Below are 20,390 nucleotides of genomic sequence, written 5' to 3'. Positions count from 1 at the left end.
CGTGAACACTTGGGTCAGAGGATGCATCGCATGGCTCACTAGCCATGTTAGGAATGAAGTTGGATTCCTCCCTAAACTTGTACGGTTATATGTATTGCCTCACTATCATTGATGGGTTTACGCAATAGCCTGAGGCAATATCTCTGAAGGACATTACAACACGGTCCAGTGCTGGGTGGATTCCGCACTTTGGTGTTCCCGCCGTAATCATCACAGACCAGGGAATGCTATACTACTTCCCGGCGACCTGGTCCTCAACCTACCTCCTACCCCTCAGGCTATTCTCAAATTGCAGTCGCCTACGCAATCTCGTCACGTGCAGCCAGTAGTCCACAAACTAAGGGAGCCTGAACTCTATACCCATGTTCTGGTGAGGACTGATGCCACTTAGAAGGCGCTGCAACCGCCATAGGAGGGCCCCTACAAGGTCCTTCAATCTGGACGTCCTTGACAAGCCCAAGACAATCTCCTTAAACAGGCTTTCCCAAAAGGCAGATGACACTGGAAAGAAACACGAGCGCCGCGAACGTTTTGACGTCCGCCAGTCGACCACGGTGAAGAGACTCCGGCACGGGTTCTCTCGCCGAACCGTCGAACAGAGGTCCGCATCGTGTAAGATCATGAGGATACATTTTACGTCATTGTATTTTAAAAATGTTCCTTCTTTGAAATTCAGAGAAATAATCGTTTCACCTTCAGTCGATTCTGGACAGTTGTTATTTAATTATAAAATTTGATGCATTTAATTTACATAAAATAATATAACAATTAAAAAAAACTGAAAAAGAGAATGACAATTTTTATCCATTTAGCCGTGGGAGGCGGAATTCGGGTGGTAAACAGTATTATCTATTTCGCATTTTGCAGCCCATAGACACATCTTGTTGATTAACACTTGTTGTTCATTACTTTGGTATTCAGAAAGCCAGGGAAGGTATGTTGCTTCTAGTGTAACGGCTACTTAATGGTGATACCTCTTAAAGAGCCGTCAGACGTGACGGCTGAGGTGTCCGTGAAAATTCTATAGTGGATGTCCAGAACGTATTCTAGGGTCTTCCATACAAAAGAAATGTGGCTGTGTCTAACACTTTCTGCGACTACTTTTTGAGTTTGTATTTCTTTTGAGTTTAGTAGAAAACAATAGTACTCAGTCGCCTGGATTATCTTCCAAACTTCTCCATATACCCTTTGCTTTTAACATTTCACTACCTCCAAGTTAGTAGCCCCAGATAGTGGTAAACTAATGTGAGAAACGACGATGTTGACTCGGTATTCCACGGACTTATGATTTGGTAAACGATTGGCAATAGGTGGCCGACATTATCGATAAGGAGTAGTGAGAAATTACCTGGAAGGGGCTTACCATGAAAGATAAAAAGCGCCGACATGTAAGGCATTCTCGCCAAAGCGCTGAGGCTTGTTTTTAAGCATAAACTGAACTCTCTACTTAGTGGCAGCGGGTATTTTGTTATGTGAAGGCGGACCTGAAAGGCAGGCACATCGCAATCTGTAGTGGAGCTGTTTTGGGGGTGTTGAAAAAATTGTTTAGAAATGTAGAAATCGATTGAACTTTGTTTCGAGATTCAATACTCTGGGTACCGGGTCATTGTTGTGTAGAGGGAAATGAAATCTCAGATGCTTTAGCAAAGGAGATTTCGATTTCCCCCATACCGGGGCCGGAACCAGTAATTGGGGTGTTAGTAGAATTGGCTAATACTGCTGTCAAAAACTGGAAACAAGCTTGCCATACTTTTCCTGTCAGATCCAAACAAACATACTGCAAAGTTTATCCTGTCGAAAAGCAGGAAGACTTGCAGAGGTATTGCGAGCATTTTGACAGGACATAATTCACTGAGCATATGCTTAGTATAGAAATTCTACTAGATGATACGTGTACATCCTGTAATGAGGAAGCAGGATTCATGGAACATTTTCTATGTGAATACCGTGTTTATGGACACATCAGACATCAGGTTTTTGACGCTGATTTGCTACGACTGCAGCGGGTAACATCATAGCCACTAACGGATGCGATACCTAAACGAACCTGGGATCCTCGAGTACAATAGACCACTAGCGTCTGAGTGTTCAGACGCGTTGCCTCTAAAACATGGAAATGCACCTTGATTTACAACCTCCAGCTCTGCTACCAAATCTTAGTCTCACCTCCAAGCGGTAACCGTCGAGCAATTCACCTGCAGATAACGAGAAAGGATGCCGGCGGGTTCCTTGCGCTGGAAACTAAGGTCTTAAGCAATACCGGGCTGTAGGTATGAAAAGCTATGGGAAGGTCACCCTGAAAATAAACCCTGGCAGGCCTTAGCGAACGTTCAACGTTTTGTTACCATTAAAATTATACTTGATTAGCACTGATCCGGCTCTGAGCCAAGACCCCATAAGGGTTCGCGCCAAACCCTTGAAATGGGATCACTTAGTGGCTACACACCCGAACATTGATAACGGCTTTGAGTGGGGATGGATACAAATAACACAAATAATACAGGAAGAACCAATAACGGCGAACTGAAATTAGTGAAGGAGAAAGAACCTTTCGAAAAGAGTTTTAAAATTCCAAGATCACCAAGCGCAAGCTCACAACGGAGCGTCAACGAGTGCGAACCCCAAACGCCACTGAACGTGAATATGGAAGTGGACTTAGTCACAGCAAGCAATTTCCATAAGTTTGGTGAGCAAATTAGGAAATCGGCCGAGACGTTAGAAGACGGAAAAAGACCATTCCATTCATCAACCAATGAGCGATGCAATTGAGAGCATTAGAGATCTCTATAAATTGACGAAGATTGAATGCCGTGACGAGAAGGCTAAAGAAGCGATTCGGAAGAATAACTCCTCGCAGACAACTCCCGGATTAAACGCTTCCTTGCGAAAGAAGAAAAATATTCCGAATGGAGACTCCTCGAACTCGAGACGCAAACAAGAAATGACACAGAAGCCACTAATGGAGAATACAAATTTTACAAACCTGAAACGGGTGGACGATAGAGAAGTTTGCTTGGACAAACGTTACTAAGAAATGGATGGCGAAGAGCGACGAGCAAATTATTCAGAAAACCGAGGCTGATTAAAAAAACGGAGGAAAGGTCGTATGCGGATATACTGCATAGCGTCAAAACCGACCCCAAGTTGGAGGAAATGGGCAAAATGGTGTTCAAAATTAGAAGGACTCAAAATAGAGATCTATTGCTTAAACTTAGCGAAACAGGAGAAAAATCAGCTGAGTTCAGAAGGACCATTGGAGAAACCCATGTCGGGCAAGCAGAGGTTAGAACCCTAACCCACCGTATTACCATCAAATGTAAAGACATCGATGAAATTACTACCAAGGAGGACATAGTCGCGGCGATTCGCTCTCAGTTCGAAATCGGCGAAGCAATAACCTTAGAGACGGTATCTTTGCAAAAGATGCGGAGGTGAAGGCCAAATAGCGAAGGACTGCGATAAAACACCATTATGTATGCTCTGTAGAAAAGACCAGACAAAAGAAGCTAGCCACATAGCTGGCAGAAATAATTGTCCGGCGTACAGGAGGGCCCTGATTTAGTAGTATTCAGGGCCCTCCATCAGGGTATTCAGGGCCCAGCATGAAGCTAATACAGATAAACATCAATCACTGTGAGGCAACTCAAGATCTCCTGAGGCAAATTGTAGTATATGAGAGAGCGAACGTGGTTCCAATCAGCAAAACATACAAAATACCAGATAATAATACGTGGATTTATGATAAGAGCACACAGGCCGCTATGTGGGCATGCGCGGACAAGCGTTCCTAGAAATCGAAGAGCGATTAGAGGGTTTCGTCCAGGCTAAAATAACTTTTACAATTGCTATGATCTAGTTGGACAATAGAAGAACCCTAGGGGTCCACTTGGTATCGGTTGTGAGTTCAACGCATGGGCAACAGAGTGGGGTAGCGAGCAACGTCAAAAGTCGAAGGCTACTGGAAACGTTTGCATCTTTCGAAGTTACAATTGCAAATAAGCTAAACCCATATCGTAAAGCTAGTTTAGGTTAGATCATTCACTTTCTCCAGCTTTTCGCTTCTGCCTAAGATGAGGTAGTGGGTTAGCGGAGAATTGACCCACAGCGATAAAGAGGCGGTAGTGATCCAAAATGGAAGGATAGTCTCTTCGATAAAGATGCGTTTGACTTGGTGATGAACTCCGCCAGTATGAACCTAGGATCAACAGAGAAGTTGACCAGTTTGGTCAACTTTCCTAATTCAGTCTGTTGCCAATGCGTGCGATGCTGCAATGCCGAGAAAAGTTCCCAGCAGAAGACGCTTGTGGCGCGGCAGGATCTGCAGCATTCGAAATTTATTTCGGATGTTGCGGATGCGGACGGGTAGATGGCGCTGAACGTGGAAACTCTCCACTCACGCGTTTTCAGAACGCACCGGGGAAGTGGAGAGCCAGCGGTAAAAAAGTGCCGTTGGTTGGGACAGTAAGGACCGCATGGAAATAAGTCGGTCTCTTCTGTTCCCAACCGCGAGACAGATCACTTCAGCGCGAGTAATAAAAAAGTATTGTAAGAATTAAATAAAGTAAATCAAGTCAAATCTTTACAAGTCCAATCTTTTGATTTCTTTCAATCCGATCTCGACTTTTCTATTACGAAAATTCCCCGGGCATCTCACAAGAGCGAGCTTATCGTGAGAACAGTAAAGTTTCGATTCCGCCTCGTGAAGATTAGTTAAAGTGGTGACCCCGAAGAACAGCATCCTTGGGAACTCCAGCATCAGCGATCCCAAATAAATCGTTCCCACCAGTTGCTCCGCAACAAACAACAAAGAAAGGATCGCAGTGTTTTCCCAAAATCTCGATCTTCAGCCCGGTGCGCGTAGCACATTCAACGGATTGGCACTTTTCTCGCCCGAAAACGAGTCTTGCTTTCGCTGCGTTGCTACAACGTCGGGGATAGTACGAAAACATTTCGCTCAGTCATCGCATCGCGAGCTAATCACCCAGCGCGCCCAAGTAGAGCCGAGCGCGCCCACGGCTCGAGCTGTCTAAGTGCCACCGGCGGACATTTTCGTCGCCCTTTCCTCGTTGCTCGGCCGGTCAAGTCAATCAACTGTCGAATTGCGGAACTGGGAACTCACAGGAAGGAAACGGCAGGTAGAGTCACGTAGCAGGGATAGGAGTAGCCGCGACAACGATCAGCAGTAGCGACTGCTTATCGCATTCACGCCAGCCCGAGCCGGGAATCAACAGATCGGAGAGCTGTCCGGCCGTCATCCGCCCAACTTAAGCAGCAGCAGCAGCGGAGCCAACGCATTCCGGAACTCTTGCTTCCTTGCAGCCGAGCGGAAAATCGATAAATTTTCAATTGAAGAAGTGTTTGCGTATTCTCATCAGCCTCTGTCAAAATAATTGTTTGAAATTGAAATATTATTTAAAGAAAAAGTGACAATAAAATTAAAGCCGCTGCAAGAGACGGCGTTGAGGTGTTTCAAATCGCAAGTTCTCTGTTTTCCCGGTGTTTTTGGTCTGCGCTGGAGAGCGTCCGCTTCGGTCGTCGTTTTCTTTTTCTCGTTTCGTGCGTGCATTTGTGGGTGCGGCCTGCCGTGTCGGTGTAAATTTCACCGCGTTTCAGTATAAACTCACCGCGTCTGCATCACAATATCGTACTTCTCGTTAGGAAAAATGTCGTTTGAAAATAAAGACGCGGCAGGCCCATCGGACCCACAAGTGACCGCCCTCGCCGTACGCGTTCCTCCTTTTTGGCGTCGGAACCCCGAGCTGTGGTTCGTGCATTTGGAAGCACAGTTCCAAATGTCCGGTATCACATCGGACGCGACCCGTTTCAACTACGCGGTGGTCGGCCTGGACGAAGAGTCCATACTTCTGGTGTCCGACGTAGTGAAGTCGGCATCGTATGCTCAGCTCAAGAGCGAGTTGATCAGGCGCCTGTCGGCAAGCGAGTCGGCAAAATTAGACCACTTGCTGGCGGGTTTAACGTTGGGTGATCGAACTCCCGGCCAATTGCTTCGTGAAATGAGGCAATTGGGTGGGAGCAAGATCGTCGACGACCTGATCAAGTCGCTCTGGCTGCGTCGGCTCCCGGAGGGCACCCAGGCGATCCTAGCATGCGTCTCCGGTTCCTTGGAGGAACTAGCAGCAACGGCCGATCAAGTACAGGAGGTGTACGTTCGCCCAACCATAGCGGCCGTTCAACCACCGTCGGATGAGGTCGGCGACTTACGGCGCGAGATCGCGGCCTTAACTGCCAGCGTGGCCGAGATGCGGGCGACGTTGGACGCTCAGCGTTCGAGTGCCAGGCCGCGAGCTCGCTCACGGTCTGCCACACGAAAAGGGCGTTCGGGTAGCAGGTCGTCAAGACAGCCTGCGGACCAGGGTATTTGCTGGTATCATCGTAACTTCGGAGATAAAGCGACAAGATGTACGCTACCTTGCAAATTCGCGCCTACCACAAAAAACTAGGTCCGCGGGGGGTCTTGGCGACGGCCACCCAGAGCGCAGCGCCACGTCGCCTAACTATTTTCGACCCCCTCAGCAGGCGCAACTACCTCGTCGACACGGGTGCGGAGGTTTCGGTTCTTCCCGTACCCCAGCATCATCGACTATTTCCACAACCCCTCAAACTGGCGGCAGCAAATTCATCCCGCATCAATACATACGGGTACAGGCAAGTGGACGTGAGTCTTGGCTTGCGTAGGACGTTTCCGTGGCGTTTCATCCTGGCGGATGTCAGCTTCCCCATATTAGGCGCAGACTTCTTGTGTCACTATGGGTTGCTGGTGGACTTGCAACATAAGTCCCTTATAGACCCCACAACCAAACTAAATTCGTCGGCCCAAATGGTATCTCACGCTGACAATAACCTTTCCGTTCTTTTGGAAGACATCTCCGACTCTCGTGTTCGGACACTCCTCCAAAAGTTCAGCCAGATAACTACCGAATGTAGTCTCTCGAAACCAGTAAAGCACAATGTGCAGCACCACATAAATACTACTGGTTCCCCGATTTTCTCAAAGGTGCGTCCTCTACCACCCCAGAAACTGGCTATCGCGCGGAAAGAATTTGAACAACTTGTTCAACAGGGTATCTGCAGGCCCTCAAACAGCTGTTGGTCTTCCCCTTTACATATGGTCCCTAAGCCAAATGGCGAATGGCGTCCCTGTGGGGATTACAGAAGGCTAAACGCACAGACTGTTCCTGACCGATATCCAATTCCACTCATCCACGACTTTGCGCATCACCTCGCGAATTGCCGCATCTTTTCGACCTTGGACTTAGCCAAGGCATACCACCAAATCCCAGTAGCTCCTGAAGACATTCCAAAGACGGCAATATGCACACCCTTTGGACTCTTCGAGTTCACCCGAATGACTTTCGGATTGTGCAATGCGGCGCAAACCTTTCAAAGGTTCATTCACTCAGTCCTGCGAAACCTCGATTTCTGTTTCGTCTATTTGGATGATGTTTTGGTCGCTTCTTCTACTGAGTCTGAGCACTTAGCCCATCTCGAGTGCATTTTTCAACGTCTCCTTGAGGCCGGTTTAGTCTTAAACGTTGAGAAGTGCAAATTCCTTCAAAAACAGGTGAGATTCCTCGGCCACTCCATTTCCTCTGAAGGAATACAGCCCGACCCAGACAAGGTGCAAGCAATCACAAGCTTCCCGCGTCCAAAAACAGTGAGGGAGTTGAGGAGGTTCTTGGGCATGCTAAACTTCTACCGTCGTTTCCTGCCCAAGGCCGCCCATCACCAGTCCGTTTTGAACGCGTACTTGTCTGGCCCCAAAACAAAAGACACACGAGAGATTGTGTGGTCTGAAGAGGCTGTCTGCGCGTTCAATAAATCCAGACAGCAACTGGCTGATGCTACACTTTTGGCATTTCCTCATCAAGATGCACCCCTAGCCGTTTTTGTTGATGCCTCCGACATCGCAGTAGGTGCTGCCCTTCACCAAAAGGTGGACCAAGTTTGGCAGCCGTTGAGCTTCTTCTCGAAGCAGTTGAATCCCGCTCAACGGAACTACAGCACCTACGATCGCGAACTGCTCGCCGCATACCTGTCCATTAAATACTTCCGTTTCTCCCTAGAAGGCAGGCCGTTCACAGTGTTCACGGACCATAAGCCTCTCACGTTCGCTTTGAAACAGAAGCCCGACAAAGCGTCCCCTCGTCAGCTTCGACACCTGAGCTTCATAAGCCAGTTCACGTCAGACATCCAGCACGTGTCCGGGAAGGACAACATTGTTGCTGACGCTTTGTCTCGTGTCTCCGAAGTCAACATCCCCGCCTCACTCGATTTCTCGGCTATTGCCAAGGCGCAAATGGATGACGCAGCACTTCAGAGCCTCAAGTCCAACCCCAAATACAAATTTCGGGAGTTGCCCATCTTCGGCTCAAACCTCTCGCTCTGCTGCGAAGACTCGGAAAAGGGACCTCGGCCATACATTCCGGCCACATTTCGCAAGGAAGTGTTCCACGCAGTTCACGACTTGGCGCATCCCGGCATCAGGACAACAAACCGGTTAGTCACCGGAAAATACTTCTGGCCCTCCATGAACAAGGATATCAATTCCTGGGCCAGAGAGTGCATCGCATGCCAGAAGTGTAAAGTCTCCAGGCATGTAAGGAAAGAAGTGGGCTCATTCCCCCGCACTACCAAGCGTTTCCACACAATACACCTCGACATAATAGGGCCTTTGCGAGACTCGCACGGTTACAAGTATTGCCTCACAATCATCGACAGGTTCACGCGGTGGCCTGAGGCAATACCTCTGAAGGACATTACGGCGCAATCTTGTGCCGAAGCCCTCTGCCGAGAGTGGATACCGCGCTTTGGCGTCCCTGCAGTGATCGTCACTGACCAGGGAATGCAATTTGAGTCCACCCTTTTCTCCGAGTTAGGCAAACTCCTGGGTTTTAAACGCCAGCGGACCACTGCATACCACCCGCAGTCCAATGGGATGCTAGAACGTTGGCACCGGACGCTGAAAGCCGCCATTATGGCACGCGACGACCCGTCCTGGACTCAAGTCTTGCCTCTCGTCCTACTCGGCCTTCGTACAACCCGCCGAGAGGAATTTGCTGCCAGCCCCGCGGAGCTGGTTTACGGGGAGAACCCAAGACTCCCAAGCGATCCGGTCTTCGACAAGAGATCGGGTCTCACGGAGTCGGGGTGGGTGCGTCTGCTGAGGGACAATCTCCGTCGCATCAAAGCGCCACCACCCACTCGACACTCGTCCATACCTGCTTGTTCGCCCAAGGAACTGGACACATGCACGCACGTGCTGATCAGGACGGATGCCGTCCGGAAGCCGCTGCAGCCTCCATATGAGGGCCCGTACCGCGTTCTCGAGCGGGGAGAACATTTTTTCCAGCTCGAGATCGGTGGTCACAAAAAGGCGGTCTCTTTGTCCAGGCTGAAACCCGTGTGCGCCCCGAAGCAACGTCGTGTCCGCTTTGTGGATTAACGGCGAACGAAGTTCGGGGATCCGTCGCCGAAACCCCTAGGTTTCGTCTGGGGGCGGAGTGATGTGGCGCGGCAGGATCTGCAGCATTCGAAATTTATTTCGGATGTTGCGGATGCGGACGGGTAGATGGCGCTGAACGTGGAAACTCTCCACTCACGCGTTTTCAGAACGCACCGGGGAAGTGGAGAGCCAGCGGTAAAAAAGTGCCGTTGGTTGGGACAGTAAGGACCGCATGGAAATAAGTCGGTCTCTTCTGTTCCCAACCGCGAGACAGATCACTTCAGCGCGAGTAATAAAAAAGTATTGTAAGAATTAAATAAAGTAAATCAAGTCAAATCTTTACAAGTCCAATCTTTTGATTTCTTTCAATCCGATCTCGACTTTTCTATTACGAAAATTCCCCGGGCATCTCACAAGAGCGAGCTTATCGTGAGAACAGTAAAGTTTCGATTCCGCCTCGTGAAGATTAGTTAAACGCTCACCATGCCACTGGTGTGTTGAGGAAATAAAGACGCTGAGGCAAAGTGCCCGCAAGCCTGAAGAAGCGTGGACTTCCAGAAGTTGCTATCAAGGAAGGTTTAAGAACCTCTGCAACAAAGCTGACGTAAACCCTAGGGGCACAGCCTATAGTGTGGAGGTGTCTAAAATAAAGGGGAAGAAATCACCACAAGTAGCTGGTCCGATAATGCTGACATGAATTGTGAAAACACTGTTCCCAAAAATAATAATAATAATAATCGTTGGCGCAACAATTCATATTGGATCAAGGCCTTGAAGTGTGTTAGAGCATTCAAGACCGTCACGGTACACTACAGTAGTACACTGTAGGAGGCAATGTGGTCAGCATTACGCTCGACCGAGATTATTACCCTGATTTGACTCAGGTACTCATTCACAGCTAAGTCGACTGGTAGCCGACGTCAAATCACGATACAAATCCCACCGCCACCAGTGAGATGTGAACGGCGACCTTCCATACGATAGCCTTGTGCTCTAACCACCCAGCTATCCGCAAAGATTAAACACAATCATCGAAGCAATCGGTGCAGCTGGTTTAGAGACCATACCACGTATAACCGAAGATGAATTGCTCCAGGTATGCAAAAAAAATAAAGGACAAGAAAGTACCGGGACATGATGGTATTCCCAATAAAGGAGTGAAAGCTGCCGTCCACGCGAGATCAGACAAGTTTATACAAGCAATGCAAAAATGACCGGACGAAAGTATATAGCCTAAAAAATTGAAACAGCAGCGTTTGGTTTTGTTTCCAAAAGGAAACAACCCCGCATCCGTCGTTGTATCACCCAATATGCCTTACAGATGTGATGGGGAAGATACTGCAGGGAATAGTTGCCAACAGATTGCGCGAGACAGATGAAAATCAAAGGGCTCTTTCCGATATGGAGTTTAAACTCAGGAAAGATTGCTCCAACGTCGATGCAATAGAGGTCGTGGTAGACACCGCTGCCACTGCCATAGAAGGTGAGAGGTGGCGATAGGGATCAAAAGAGTCCTGCGCAGTGGTCACGTTGGATCTAAAGAATGCTTTCAATTCAGTAAACTGGCCGGCCATCAAAACGTCCCTCATACGAATGATCACTCCACGCTAGCGGAGAAACAGAGTGTCTAACTACTTTACAGGCAGGGAGCACAAATTACTACCGTGTCTCAACTGGAGTCCCTCAGGGGGCGATACTCTTGTGGGACATCATGTATGATGGAATTTTCCGGCTGCATTTACCAGAAGGGGTAAAAATAATAGGTTTCGCCGACTATATTGCTGTGGTTGCAAAGCACATTCACGAGATTGAGGCAGCATCCAATGAAGCGATCTGGAAGATCAAGAGTTGGCTGGAAACTGCTAGACTAGTGCTCGCAGATCACAAAACAGAAGCCTTATTGAATCGGAAGACGCTGGAATTATTTCAAAATTCAAGTCGGAAGCCAGACTACAAGAAGCAAGGAGGCGGTCAAATACTTAGGTGTGATGCTCGACAATAGACTCAAATTCAAAATGCATATAGAGTACATCGGAAAAAGGTAGTGTTGTTGCAGGCAGCACACTCGCGAATGCTGGAAAATATTGGTGAGCCCAAATACGTCAGTAGAGTGTTGCTATCTCGAGTCATTAGTTCAGTCTTGTTTTATGCCGCTTCTGTATGGGCAGCAGCATTGACGACTAAGGAAATGAGGAAAAACGTATTCAGTTCGTACAGATTATCTGTTCTGAGAGTGATTTGTGACTTTCGAACGATATCAGACAACACGACGTTAGTTACAGCCGGGGTTTTACCGGTAGACATCTTGGCTGAAGAGATGTCACGAATCTTCTTCAAGAGAATGGAAACCCAAGATGCTGTACAATTGACCAAGGGCAAGGAAAGGGTCAGCAATGGTCAGATGACAGACTTGATAGGCTAGGGCCGATGGACGCATAAGCTGACTCCGATCATTCGATGGACGTATAAGCTGACCCCGATTATCGCCACGAAGCCTCTAGTTACCAGCTAACGCAGTTTCTATCTGGTCACGGTGGGTACCCACGCAATGAAGAAGACCCAAACATGCAATATTCTATTGCAGTCGCTTCGCGATGTGGAAGACCAACATTCCGAGCTTGTATCTTCTGGTGGAGCGCAAGCTTCAGTCGGAAGACAAATGCATAAGTGCAAAAACAGCTCCATATAGCAGAAAGGAAAAGGCGAGCGAACAACCATACAGGAATGACAGTATAATTGCTAACCGACCCCGGGAAGTGATATCTAAAGACAGTTCTGCAGGGTGCGTGCTTGGAGGATGCACAGGTGTGGTTTAGTACGTAGGCGCGGACTTACGTCCGCGAATCGTGCACGTCAGCAATTTCTGCTGAAGTCTTACACCTGGCTTGGCGACGAAAAACAAAAACACATAAGTGGATTATGGTTTGACTCAGTTCCCAAGAGGGTACGGTTGGTACGAGAAGCACCTCTATAGGTTCGGCTTGGATGACTCACCGCATAGTCCTACATGCGAAGTCGAAAAGGAAAATGCAGTACGCGTTTTCTTCACCTGTCCTAGATTTGAAAGCTTATCGAGGAACCTAGAGACAGCATAAACAGCCGATTGATAGTGGAAAATTTGATAAGCTACATGGTGGAATGGGATACAGTGTGAAAAGCAGAAGAAAAGAGAAAAGCGTGGCCATGATTAATATCGATTTTAATATGTTTTCAACACTGGTCGACTTGTGATTCTGATGCGCTCCACCCCAATCAGCATTGAAATCCTGAATGCTTTTCCTGCGGAAGAACCGTGACAAGAACGTTCATAATAGCCCTTTTCTTTTCGAGGAAATTATTCTCCATATATTGTTTATTCAGCAAGAGATGTTGCATATAATTTGGCTCCCATTTTGTAGGAAGCAGACTTTCAGATTTTTTAAAATAAATTTGCCTCTGTTTGGCTGCTTTCAGTTTGATTAATATAACATCCCCGCGTCTCCCTCTTTGGTACAAGTTAACATGACCGAAAACCTCTTATTAAGTGTTCAATATTCGGAACCATTCAACCAATCATCCATTGCACATGGCTCTTTTTTGCTTCATGCCTCATTTGCATACCAAACCAGCACTATCTGCTCGGGAAAAACATTCTCAAAATACTTTAATTAAATTTAGTATTCCGAGGTAATTGGAGGAGGTCATTGATACCTTAAAATCGCTTCGTGTCACGGACTTCAATATCGTTTCGAGTCACACAAAGTGCATTTGTCATTAATCAAAATGTCGAAAAATTCACTCACATTTTAATCACGCCAAGTTATGATGGGACCAAATCGTTCAATCAAAATTCCAGAATGCCTAATGGCTGATTAAAAAGCCTCCAGCTGGGGCTCGAAGAGACGCGACAGCAATATCGACACAAACCATACCGAGTCCCATGAAAATGTTAATTTCCCTCGACACTCCCAGCGAACCCTGAGTCGGCTGGTGCCAGGTGAGTGGAATCAGAATCGGAGTCCATTACTTATTCATTACCCTCAAGACTCCAGAGCTGGCTTTTTTGCAGGAATTCTGTTGTCATCTGTTGGGAACGCATGGATGACTGGAAGAATGGCCAGAGGAAATGCACGTTGTGGTGAACACTTTGATACGTGATCATTATGCGGTGGCATGACAAAATGGTCATCACGTTTTTGATGGGCTCATTGGTCACGAACTATTATTGGAAGTGTTTTAAGATGATGGATCATTGCAGGAGGCTATTCTGAATCTGTAAAGGGGCGCATATCAACTACAGGTCCAATCCCGAAGGAATATGTTCTCTCGAGATAAATCGCTGAGCATTTACTTGTAGGTGCAGAACATCCCCAATTAACATGCATGTTTACGTACCGTGAAAGTTGAGCCAATTAAAAGTATCAATCAGTTGCACCAGCCAACTGCCAGCTACATCCTTTGTTACAAATCCATACAAGGCAATTCTCAAGCTTTTCTGTTCAAAGGATTTCCAATTTAATACCACCCGCGTACATACATTCGTTGGCAAACACAAATTTAATTAACCTGCCCTGAACGACCTGCTTACGGTTTTAATGACCAAACAAATTAACAGACGCCAGGATATAAATGCAATTACCGCCTGTTGCCATTCATTTTAAATGGGATAATGACGTGTGAATGCAGTCCTTGTAACCGATTACGTACCTAGGCGCATATATTCCCCGTAAATCCGGATAATACGTTTGAATTTCCGAACACCAGCGGGGATGAAAAGGTTATTTTAAAAAAGACTAAAATTAATTACCGTCATGTATTCGTCCAATCGATGCTTCCAGTGATCCGAGCGATCAATTAAGTTGTTCCATTGCTCTGAAAGTTTTGCAACCTCCCGGCGGATGCTGCGTGTCAATTCGCGGCTCTGTTCCTCAGCCGAGAGATAGCGAGAATCACTATCAATAGCTAAAGGGATAGAAAAAGGATTGGTTCAAAATAGTGGTTGGTGGGGGTATTTCAAACTATATTGAAGAGGAGACAGTGGCAGCACATGGAATGCTTGTGTCACTATCACTACACTCTATTGTGGTGGATATCTTACCTTCAGTATCGCTGGTATCCGAAACAGGTGGCTCACTGGCCACATACTGGCGTCCGCTGAGGAGGTTGTTTTCGACGATAGGCCGCTTATCTTCCAGTTGTCGCCGGAATGCTTTGTGGTCGTCCTGCAAACATAGAAAATGTAATGTTAATAATGCATTCAATTTAGAATCATAAGAGTACTTATATCCCCACACATCCCTGGGTATAACTACAAATTCCCACTCTGAGTTTTAAAAATCTAAGACTAATCAGGACGACTGACAGTTTCCTTTGGAGCAGACGCAACTCATTCGGCGCCTCCCTGATGTCACCCTTGACGTTATGAAAAACGCAACTGTTAGGAACAAAATGGTCAAGTGTGTTCCTTGATTACAAAGGAAGGTTGTTGTCCTCGCCGAACCTTCCTGCTAGGGCAAGATTATTCACATGAAGATGACACATTGTAGATCCGATATCGCGTTGTTCAGATCTGGATCCACCACTTTTGTAGTTCTGATTCCGACACAAATTACCGGTGTTGTACTGGTAGAACTAAAGTAGCCGTTTTCATAGGACTGAAATGTACGTCCTATTTTTCAAAATACTAAGAATTAGGAGTATGGATTACTGATGTGAAACTGCCGGGTTGAAACCATTTTGAAGGCGACCTAAATCAATCTTAGCAAAATGTCAAGCAAACGGACTATAATTGAATAATAAAGGATTTAAAGGCATTTAAACCGCTTTTGTACTAGTAGTCTTCACGAGCCGACCTGATCTTGCTACGCGTCAGGATACGGTAGTATAACTCAGGAAGTCCTCACAAGATTTCCATACGGTGGGCATTGAAAACCGTCTTTGAACGCGCTAAGAGTATGCACGGTCGAATTGGGAAAATATATTTGCTTGCTGGTCGTTTTAGGTCGTTCTAGAGGCAACAGCCGGAAAACTATCCTTGCTGCGCTTGAAAAGGTCCTTACAAGATCCCAAGACAAGATGGTATGTTCAGTTTCAAGTGACATAGTTACCCTGGTGTGCGGGTTAACCAGGCGATCTTTCCGGATTACTCGTGAGACCAAGACATGGATACCGAAAGTGAAAACTAAAAAACCGACCGATGACAGCAGAAGATGTGTTGATGTCAAGTGCATCATTGGAGGATGAGTTGCTGGCATCCAGTCAGGAGGCAATATTCGTCGAATGTAGTAAAGTTGGTGCCAGCCGTAGCCCCTCTAGACAAGAACCAATAGCAGATGCTAGTGGCCTGGGAATCACTGTCGTATGAAGTGAATACAACCCACCCACACGGTGGTGAATACTACCTACATAACTCATACCCAATAATCATCGACGTTGGGGGTCTTCAAGAGAATAAGTGCCGACATGAATGTCGTAATAGGGCGGAGAAGCGGAAGCCCACCACCCTTGTGGCGGCACATCGAAAGCGCGAACCTGAACGTCACCGCGAATTCGCTTCTGCCGCCGTATTGAATGATCGTGGAGGCAGCTGACGGCCTGACAGGAGACCGAGGAGGAATGTCAAGATGACAACGACTCGCTTTCAAGTCCCGTCCGCCGGCTAAGGAGTTTCGAAAAGATATTAAAAAAGTGGCCAAGGTATTTCAAAAAGGTTTTAAAAAAAATAAAAAAATATATATATAAAAAGGAAAACGGAATTTCTTATTCATTTTAATGGGAGCGGGGAGGAATACATCCCTAAAGTAATGACCCCATACCGGTTGAGCGGCAGCGAAGAATTGGATTTTCGCGATCCCGTACGGTGGTGAGAAACAGTTCGGGCCAGGAAGTGAAAAGAATAATGACTACGGAATTTTCGGATTTCTCCATGATGGCGACGACTTGAAGTTGGAATTCTCAGAAGCTCCCAAGGAGACTCTGATCGGCGATCGACCGCAACCGAGAATACGTGAAAACACGTCCGTCAACTTGACCTGGCATGTTTCAGTCATCAGACGAGCATTTCGTCCAGCGTTTTCCGTAAAATCAAGTGCGCGAAATCCGCGGTGCAAAGGGAACTTTGGTTGGGCAGTTTTCCTTGCTGACATTCTTATTTGTTTAGCAAATTAGCAACGATACTTATAGCCGTTCTCAAATCGTGTGGAGACCAAAAAGTAGTTTTTTGGCCATTCCGATAAGAAAGCAGTATGTGCAACAGTACGTAGCAGTCGGTAGTTGGTGTGATCTCTGCGGACTAACAGACACTAAATAGAAAAAGTACCCACTTGCCCAAAAGAGATTACACAGCAAAAAACCCCCGTGAGATGATCAACGCAGATTTTCGCTGAAAATCCGTTGCTAAAGTTCAACGTGAAAGCAGTCCAAGAGTAATTGTCTAAGCCTTTCATCAGCGAATCGGTTGGAAACACCCTAAAGTAGCGCAACCCCCAGCGGACAAAGACAATTCGAACAGAACGCGCTGAGTCAGCCATACTAACCTCGAGAACCAATTGCACTTTGTTCATTGCAATCGCTAAGGACCACTGGATGCAGTTTATGCCAAGACGAAGCAACGGCACCTAATTTAGGTACTTACAACTATACGACAGGCTTGCAATTCGCCATATCCTAGATCAAATTTACACCACATGACCACACAATTTGCATGACGATAAGTCATCAGGACCGCGACTGCCGAAGGTGTTCCCATGGTACCAGATACGGTTATGCGGCCGATTAAAATCCTTGAGGAAACGGTTCGCGAGATTCACAACTGTGGATGGAATTTCTAACACGGGCACATCTTCCCTGGAATTTCAACTGCAGCCAATTTCATTTACTTAATTTCATTTTCATTTACCTTTTGAAGGAGCAGCTGATTCGACGCCTTTCAGTGAGTGGGCAAGCAAAACTTAATCACTTGTCGTATGAGCTAACGCTAGGCGACCATACCCCCAACCAGTTGCTACGAGAGATGAAGCAGCTGGGTGGGGATAAGGTCGGCTCTGAGCTGCTAAAATTTCTCTGGCTGCAACGACTCCTGGAGAGCACCTGCGCCATCTTGGCTAGCGCGGGCTCGGAATCGCAGCAGGTTTTGTCTGCCACGACCACGAAAATACACGAGGTATATGCGCGCCCCCCGGTCCCGGAAGTTTCCCGAGACACAACTCAGGAAGTCGATGGTGATAACCCTGGCCAACGCGATCACAAGGCCCACAGCGACGGTTGGTACTTTACATCCGGTAGGTAGATCTCGATTGCAATCACGGTCGAGGTCTGTTTCCCGAAATGGGCGTTCGAGTAGTCACATGCCGGAACCCTCATCGGCCTCGACAGTTTGCTGGTACCATCGTAAATACGAAGCTTTAGCGACTAAATGTACCACCGGATACACGTTTAACGCAACAAGAAACTCGGCCCACTGGATGCCAAAAATCCTAATTCCACAAAACCTCTCCGAACTCTACTCCGATGCGCATCTATGGCTATAGGCAGGTGGACATGAGTCTCGGACTGCACCGAATGTTTTCCTGGCGTTTCATTCTGGCGCACATTAGCATCCCCATATTAGGCGCAGACTTCCTGTGTCACTATGGACTGCTGGTGGACTTGCAGAACACGCGTTTTATAAACCCGGCAACCTCATTACGGACGTCAGGGAAAATTTCTACCTGACGAAATGACAGCCTTTTGATCATTATCGAGGATGTTGCCGACCACCGCATTCGCGCACTCCTCAGAAAGTATCGCAACAGTACTACGGAAAATAATTTCTCACAGCCGGATGTGGAGCACCAGATCAACACTGCCGACTCTACAATCTTCTCAAAGCTTGGTGTCGCGAAGAAAGTGTTTGAAGACTTGATGAAACAGGGTATCTGCAGACCATTCAATAGCTATTGGTCCTCTCCACTTCATTTGGCCCTTAAGTCAAACGGCGAATGGAGGCCATGTCGAAATTATAGGCGTCTGCTCAGATAGTTCCAGACCGATATCACATTCTACTCGTCCATGATTTTGCGCAATAGCTTACGAACTGCCGTATTATTGCGACCTTGGATCCAGACAAGGTGTACCACCAAATCCCTGACGCTCCCGAAGACATTAAGAAAACGGCTATCTGCACACCTTTCAGGCTTTTTGAGTTAACTAGGATGACTTTCGACTTGTGCAACGCTGCGCAGACTTTCCAGAGGTTCATCCACTTTGTCTTACGAAACTTGAACTTTTGTTTCGACTACATGGATGATGTTTTGGTCGCTTCCTCTTCAGAATCTGAGCACTTGGACATCTCCAGTGCATTTTCCAACGTCTCCTTGAGGCCGGACTTGTCCTAAATATTGTGGAATGCAGATTCCCCCAGAGGCAGGTAAAATTCCTCGGCCACTTAATAACCCCTGACGATACCCAACCTGACCCACATAAGGTTGAAGCGATAAAAAGCTTTCCCATACCAACCAGGGTAAAGCATCTGCGAAGATTCTTAGGCATGTTAAACTTCTATCGTCGTTTCTTGCCCAAAGCCTATCATCACCAATCGATCCTGAAAGCCTACTTGTCTGAGTTCAAAACTAAAGACTCCAGCGGGGATACGTGGTCTTCTGAGGCCGTCCATGCCTACGAGTCGGTCAAATAACAGCTTGTTGGTGTGACACTGCTCGCATTTCGTCAGCCAGATGCACCCCCACCGAAGCCTCAGATAAAGCGGTAGGCGCCGTTCTTCATCAACGGGTGAATCGAAGCTGGGAACCGTTGAGCTTCTTTTCGGAACAACTCAGCCCAGTTCAACGCAACTACAGTGCTTACGATCGTCAGCTACTCGCCACATATCGCGCCGTAAGACGCTTCCGTTTTTCCTTTGAGGGCAAGCCGTTCACCGTGTTCACGGACCACAAGCCCCTTACTTTCACGCTTAGAGGAAAGCCCGACATACATAAAAAAAAAACGAAATTTCTTATTTATTTACATTGGGGGAAAAATATATCCCTAAGCGTTCATGCACAATTGAAGAAACCTCTGCAATGAGTGAAGCAGCAACGGCCGGTAGACGGCCAGCGACATACTAACGCAGGAGGTATGGACTAGTGTTGAAGGGGATGCCTCCTTTCTGGTACCACGTATTGGTGTGCGGTGACCAATTCTCCAAACACTTTTTCGATTCATGCGACGGGGCGCCTAGGAGAGCGTAAAACTAAAGATTGTCTCATTCGTGGTTGTGAAAGACCCACATGGATAAGGATAAACTCGTCTAGTCTTTGCGTTTCCAAAGCCTTAGAATCCATATGGACGACTAGATGACGATCAAGGAAGAGAAACCCCAGAAAAACTGCCAACCTTTCCCACCACTGCAAAAGGCGGACTACAAAGTGCGGTTCGGTTTGAGGAACACAATGGTGAAAGTTTCGCAAAACCATACGATGAGCTGAATCTATTTGACACCGTCAACGAGCGTTTGAAGATGAAGAAGATCGGCAGGCCGATGAACAGTGACGATCCCCCAATAGATTATGTCGAGGATAGCGCAGATAAATCAGCAACACTCGATGCACAGCTCTGCTTATCTTATGTTAGAGGACAGCATAGACGTTACACTAATACAGGAGCCCTGGGTCGGAGGAGGCCAATCATCAAATGGCTTCAAAATAAATGTTACAATTTATTCTACAGAACATGGGGCTCTGATAGAAGCACACTAAGCGCATTTACTCTCTCCAGAAAGAGCCTACAAGCCTATTTTTGTCCAGACCTGATTTCCTACGACCTTACCGTGGTGAAAGTGTTGATAATGCGGAGTATATGCCTCCGGATAGCTCGGACATCAACGAGAGAGATGAATTTCTCGTGGACTTTATTATTAACACAACTCCATCGCTATCTGACAAGTGCAATCCATCAAGCTTCAATTTCCCTA

At 47.0% G+C, this 20,390-nt stretch overlaps 1 protein-coding gene and 1 long non-coding RNA gene across 10 annotated transcripts in view; one reads left to right on the top strand and one right to left on the bottom strand.

Annotated features, from left to right (window-relative positions):
• Nucleotides 1-20,390, bottom strand: part of LOC119660390 (dystrophin, isoforms A/C/F/G/H) — a 1,277,654-nt gene that overhangs the window by 255,835 nt on the left and 1,001,429 nt on the right. For all 9 annotated transcript variants that reach the window (XM_038068919.1, XM_038068914.1, XM_038068920.1 and 6 more), the window contains 2 exons: nucleotides 14,541-14,664; nucleotides 14,250-14,404 (listed from right to left, as the gene is read on the bottom strand). In XM_038068919.1, the coding sequence (XP_037924847.1) occupies nucleotides 14,250-14,404; nucleotides 14,541-14,664 (279 nt within the window). The remainder of the gene's footprint in view (nucleotides 1-14,249; nucleotides 14,405-14,540; nucleotides 14,665-20,390) is intronic.
• On the top strand, nucleotides 4,505-5,474 carry LOC119660399. The gene is made up of 2 exons (XR_005250423.1): nucleotides 4,505-4,545; nucleotides 4,658-5,474. It is a non-coding gene; the product is annotated as an uncharacterized LOC119660399 (long non-coding RNA).

Source organism: Hermetia illucens, chromosome 6 (genome assembly GCF_905115235.1).
Source record: "Hermetia illucens chromosome 6, iHerIll2.2.curated.20191125, whole genome shotgun sequence".
NCBI lineage: Eukaryota > Metazoa > Arthropoda > Insecta > Diptera > Stratiomyidae > Hermetia > Hermetia illucens.
The sequence above is the reverse complement of the archived record's forward strand: the minus strand, read 5'-3'. Positions and strand labels throughout refer to the sequence as shown.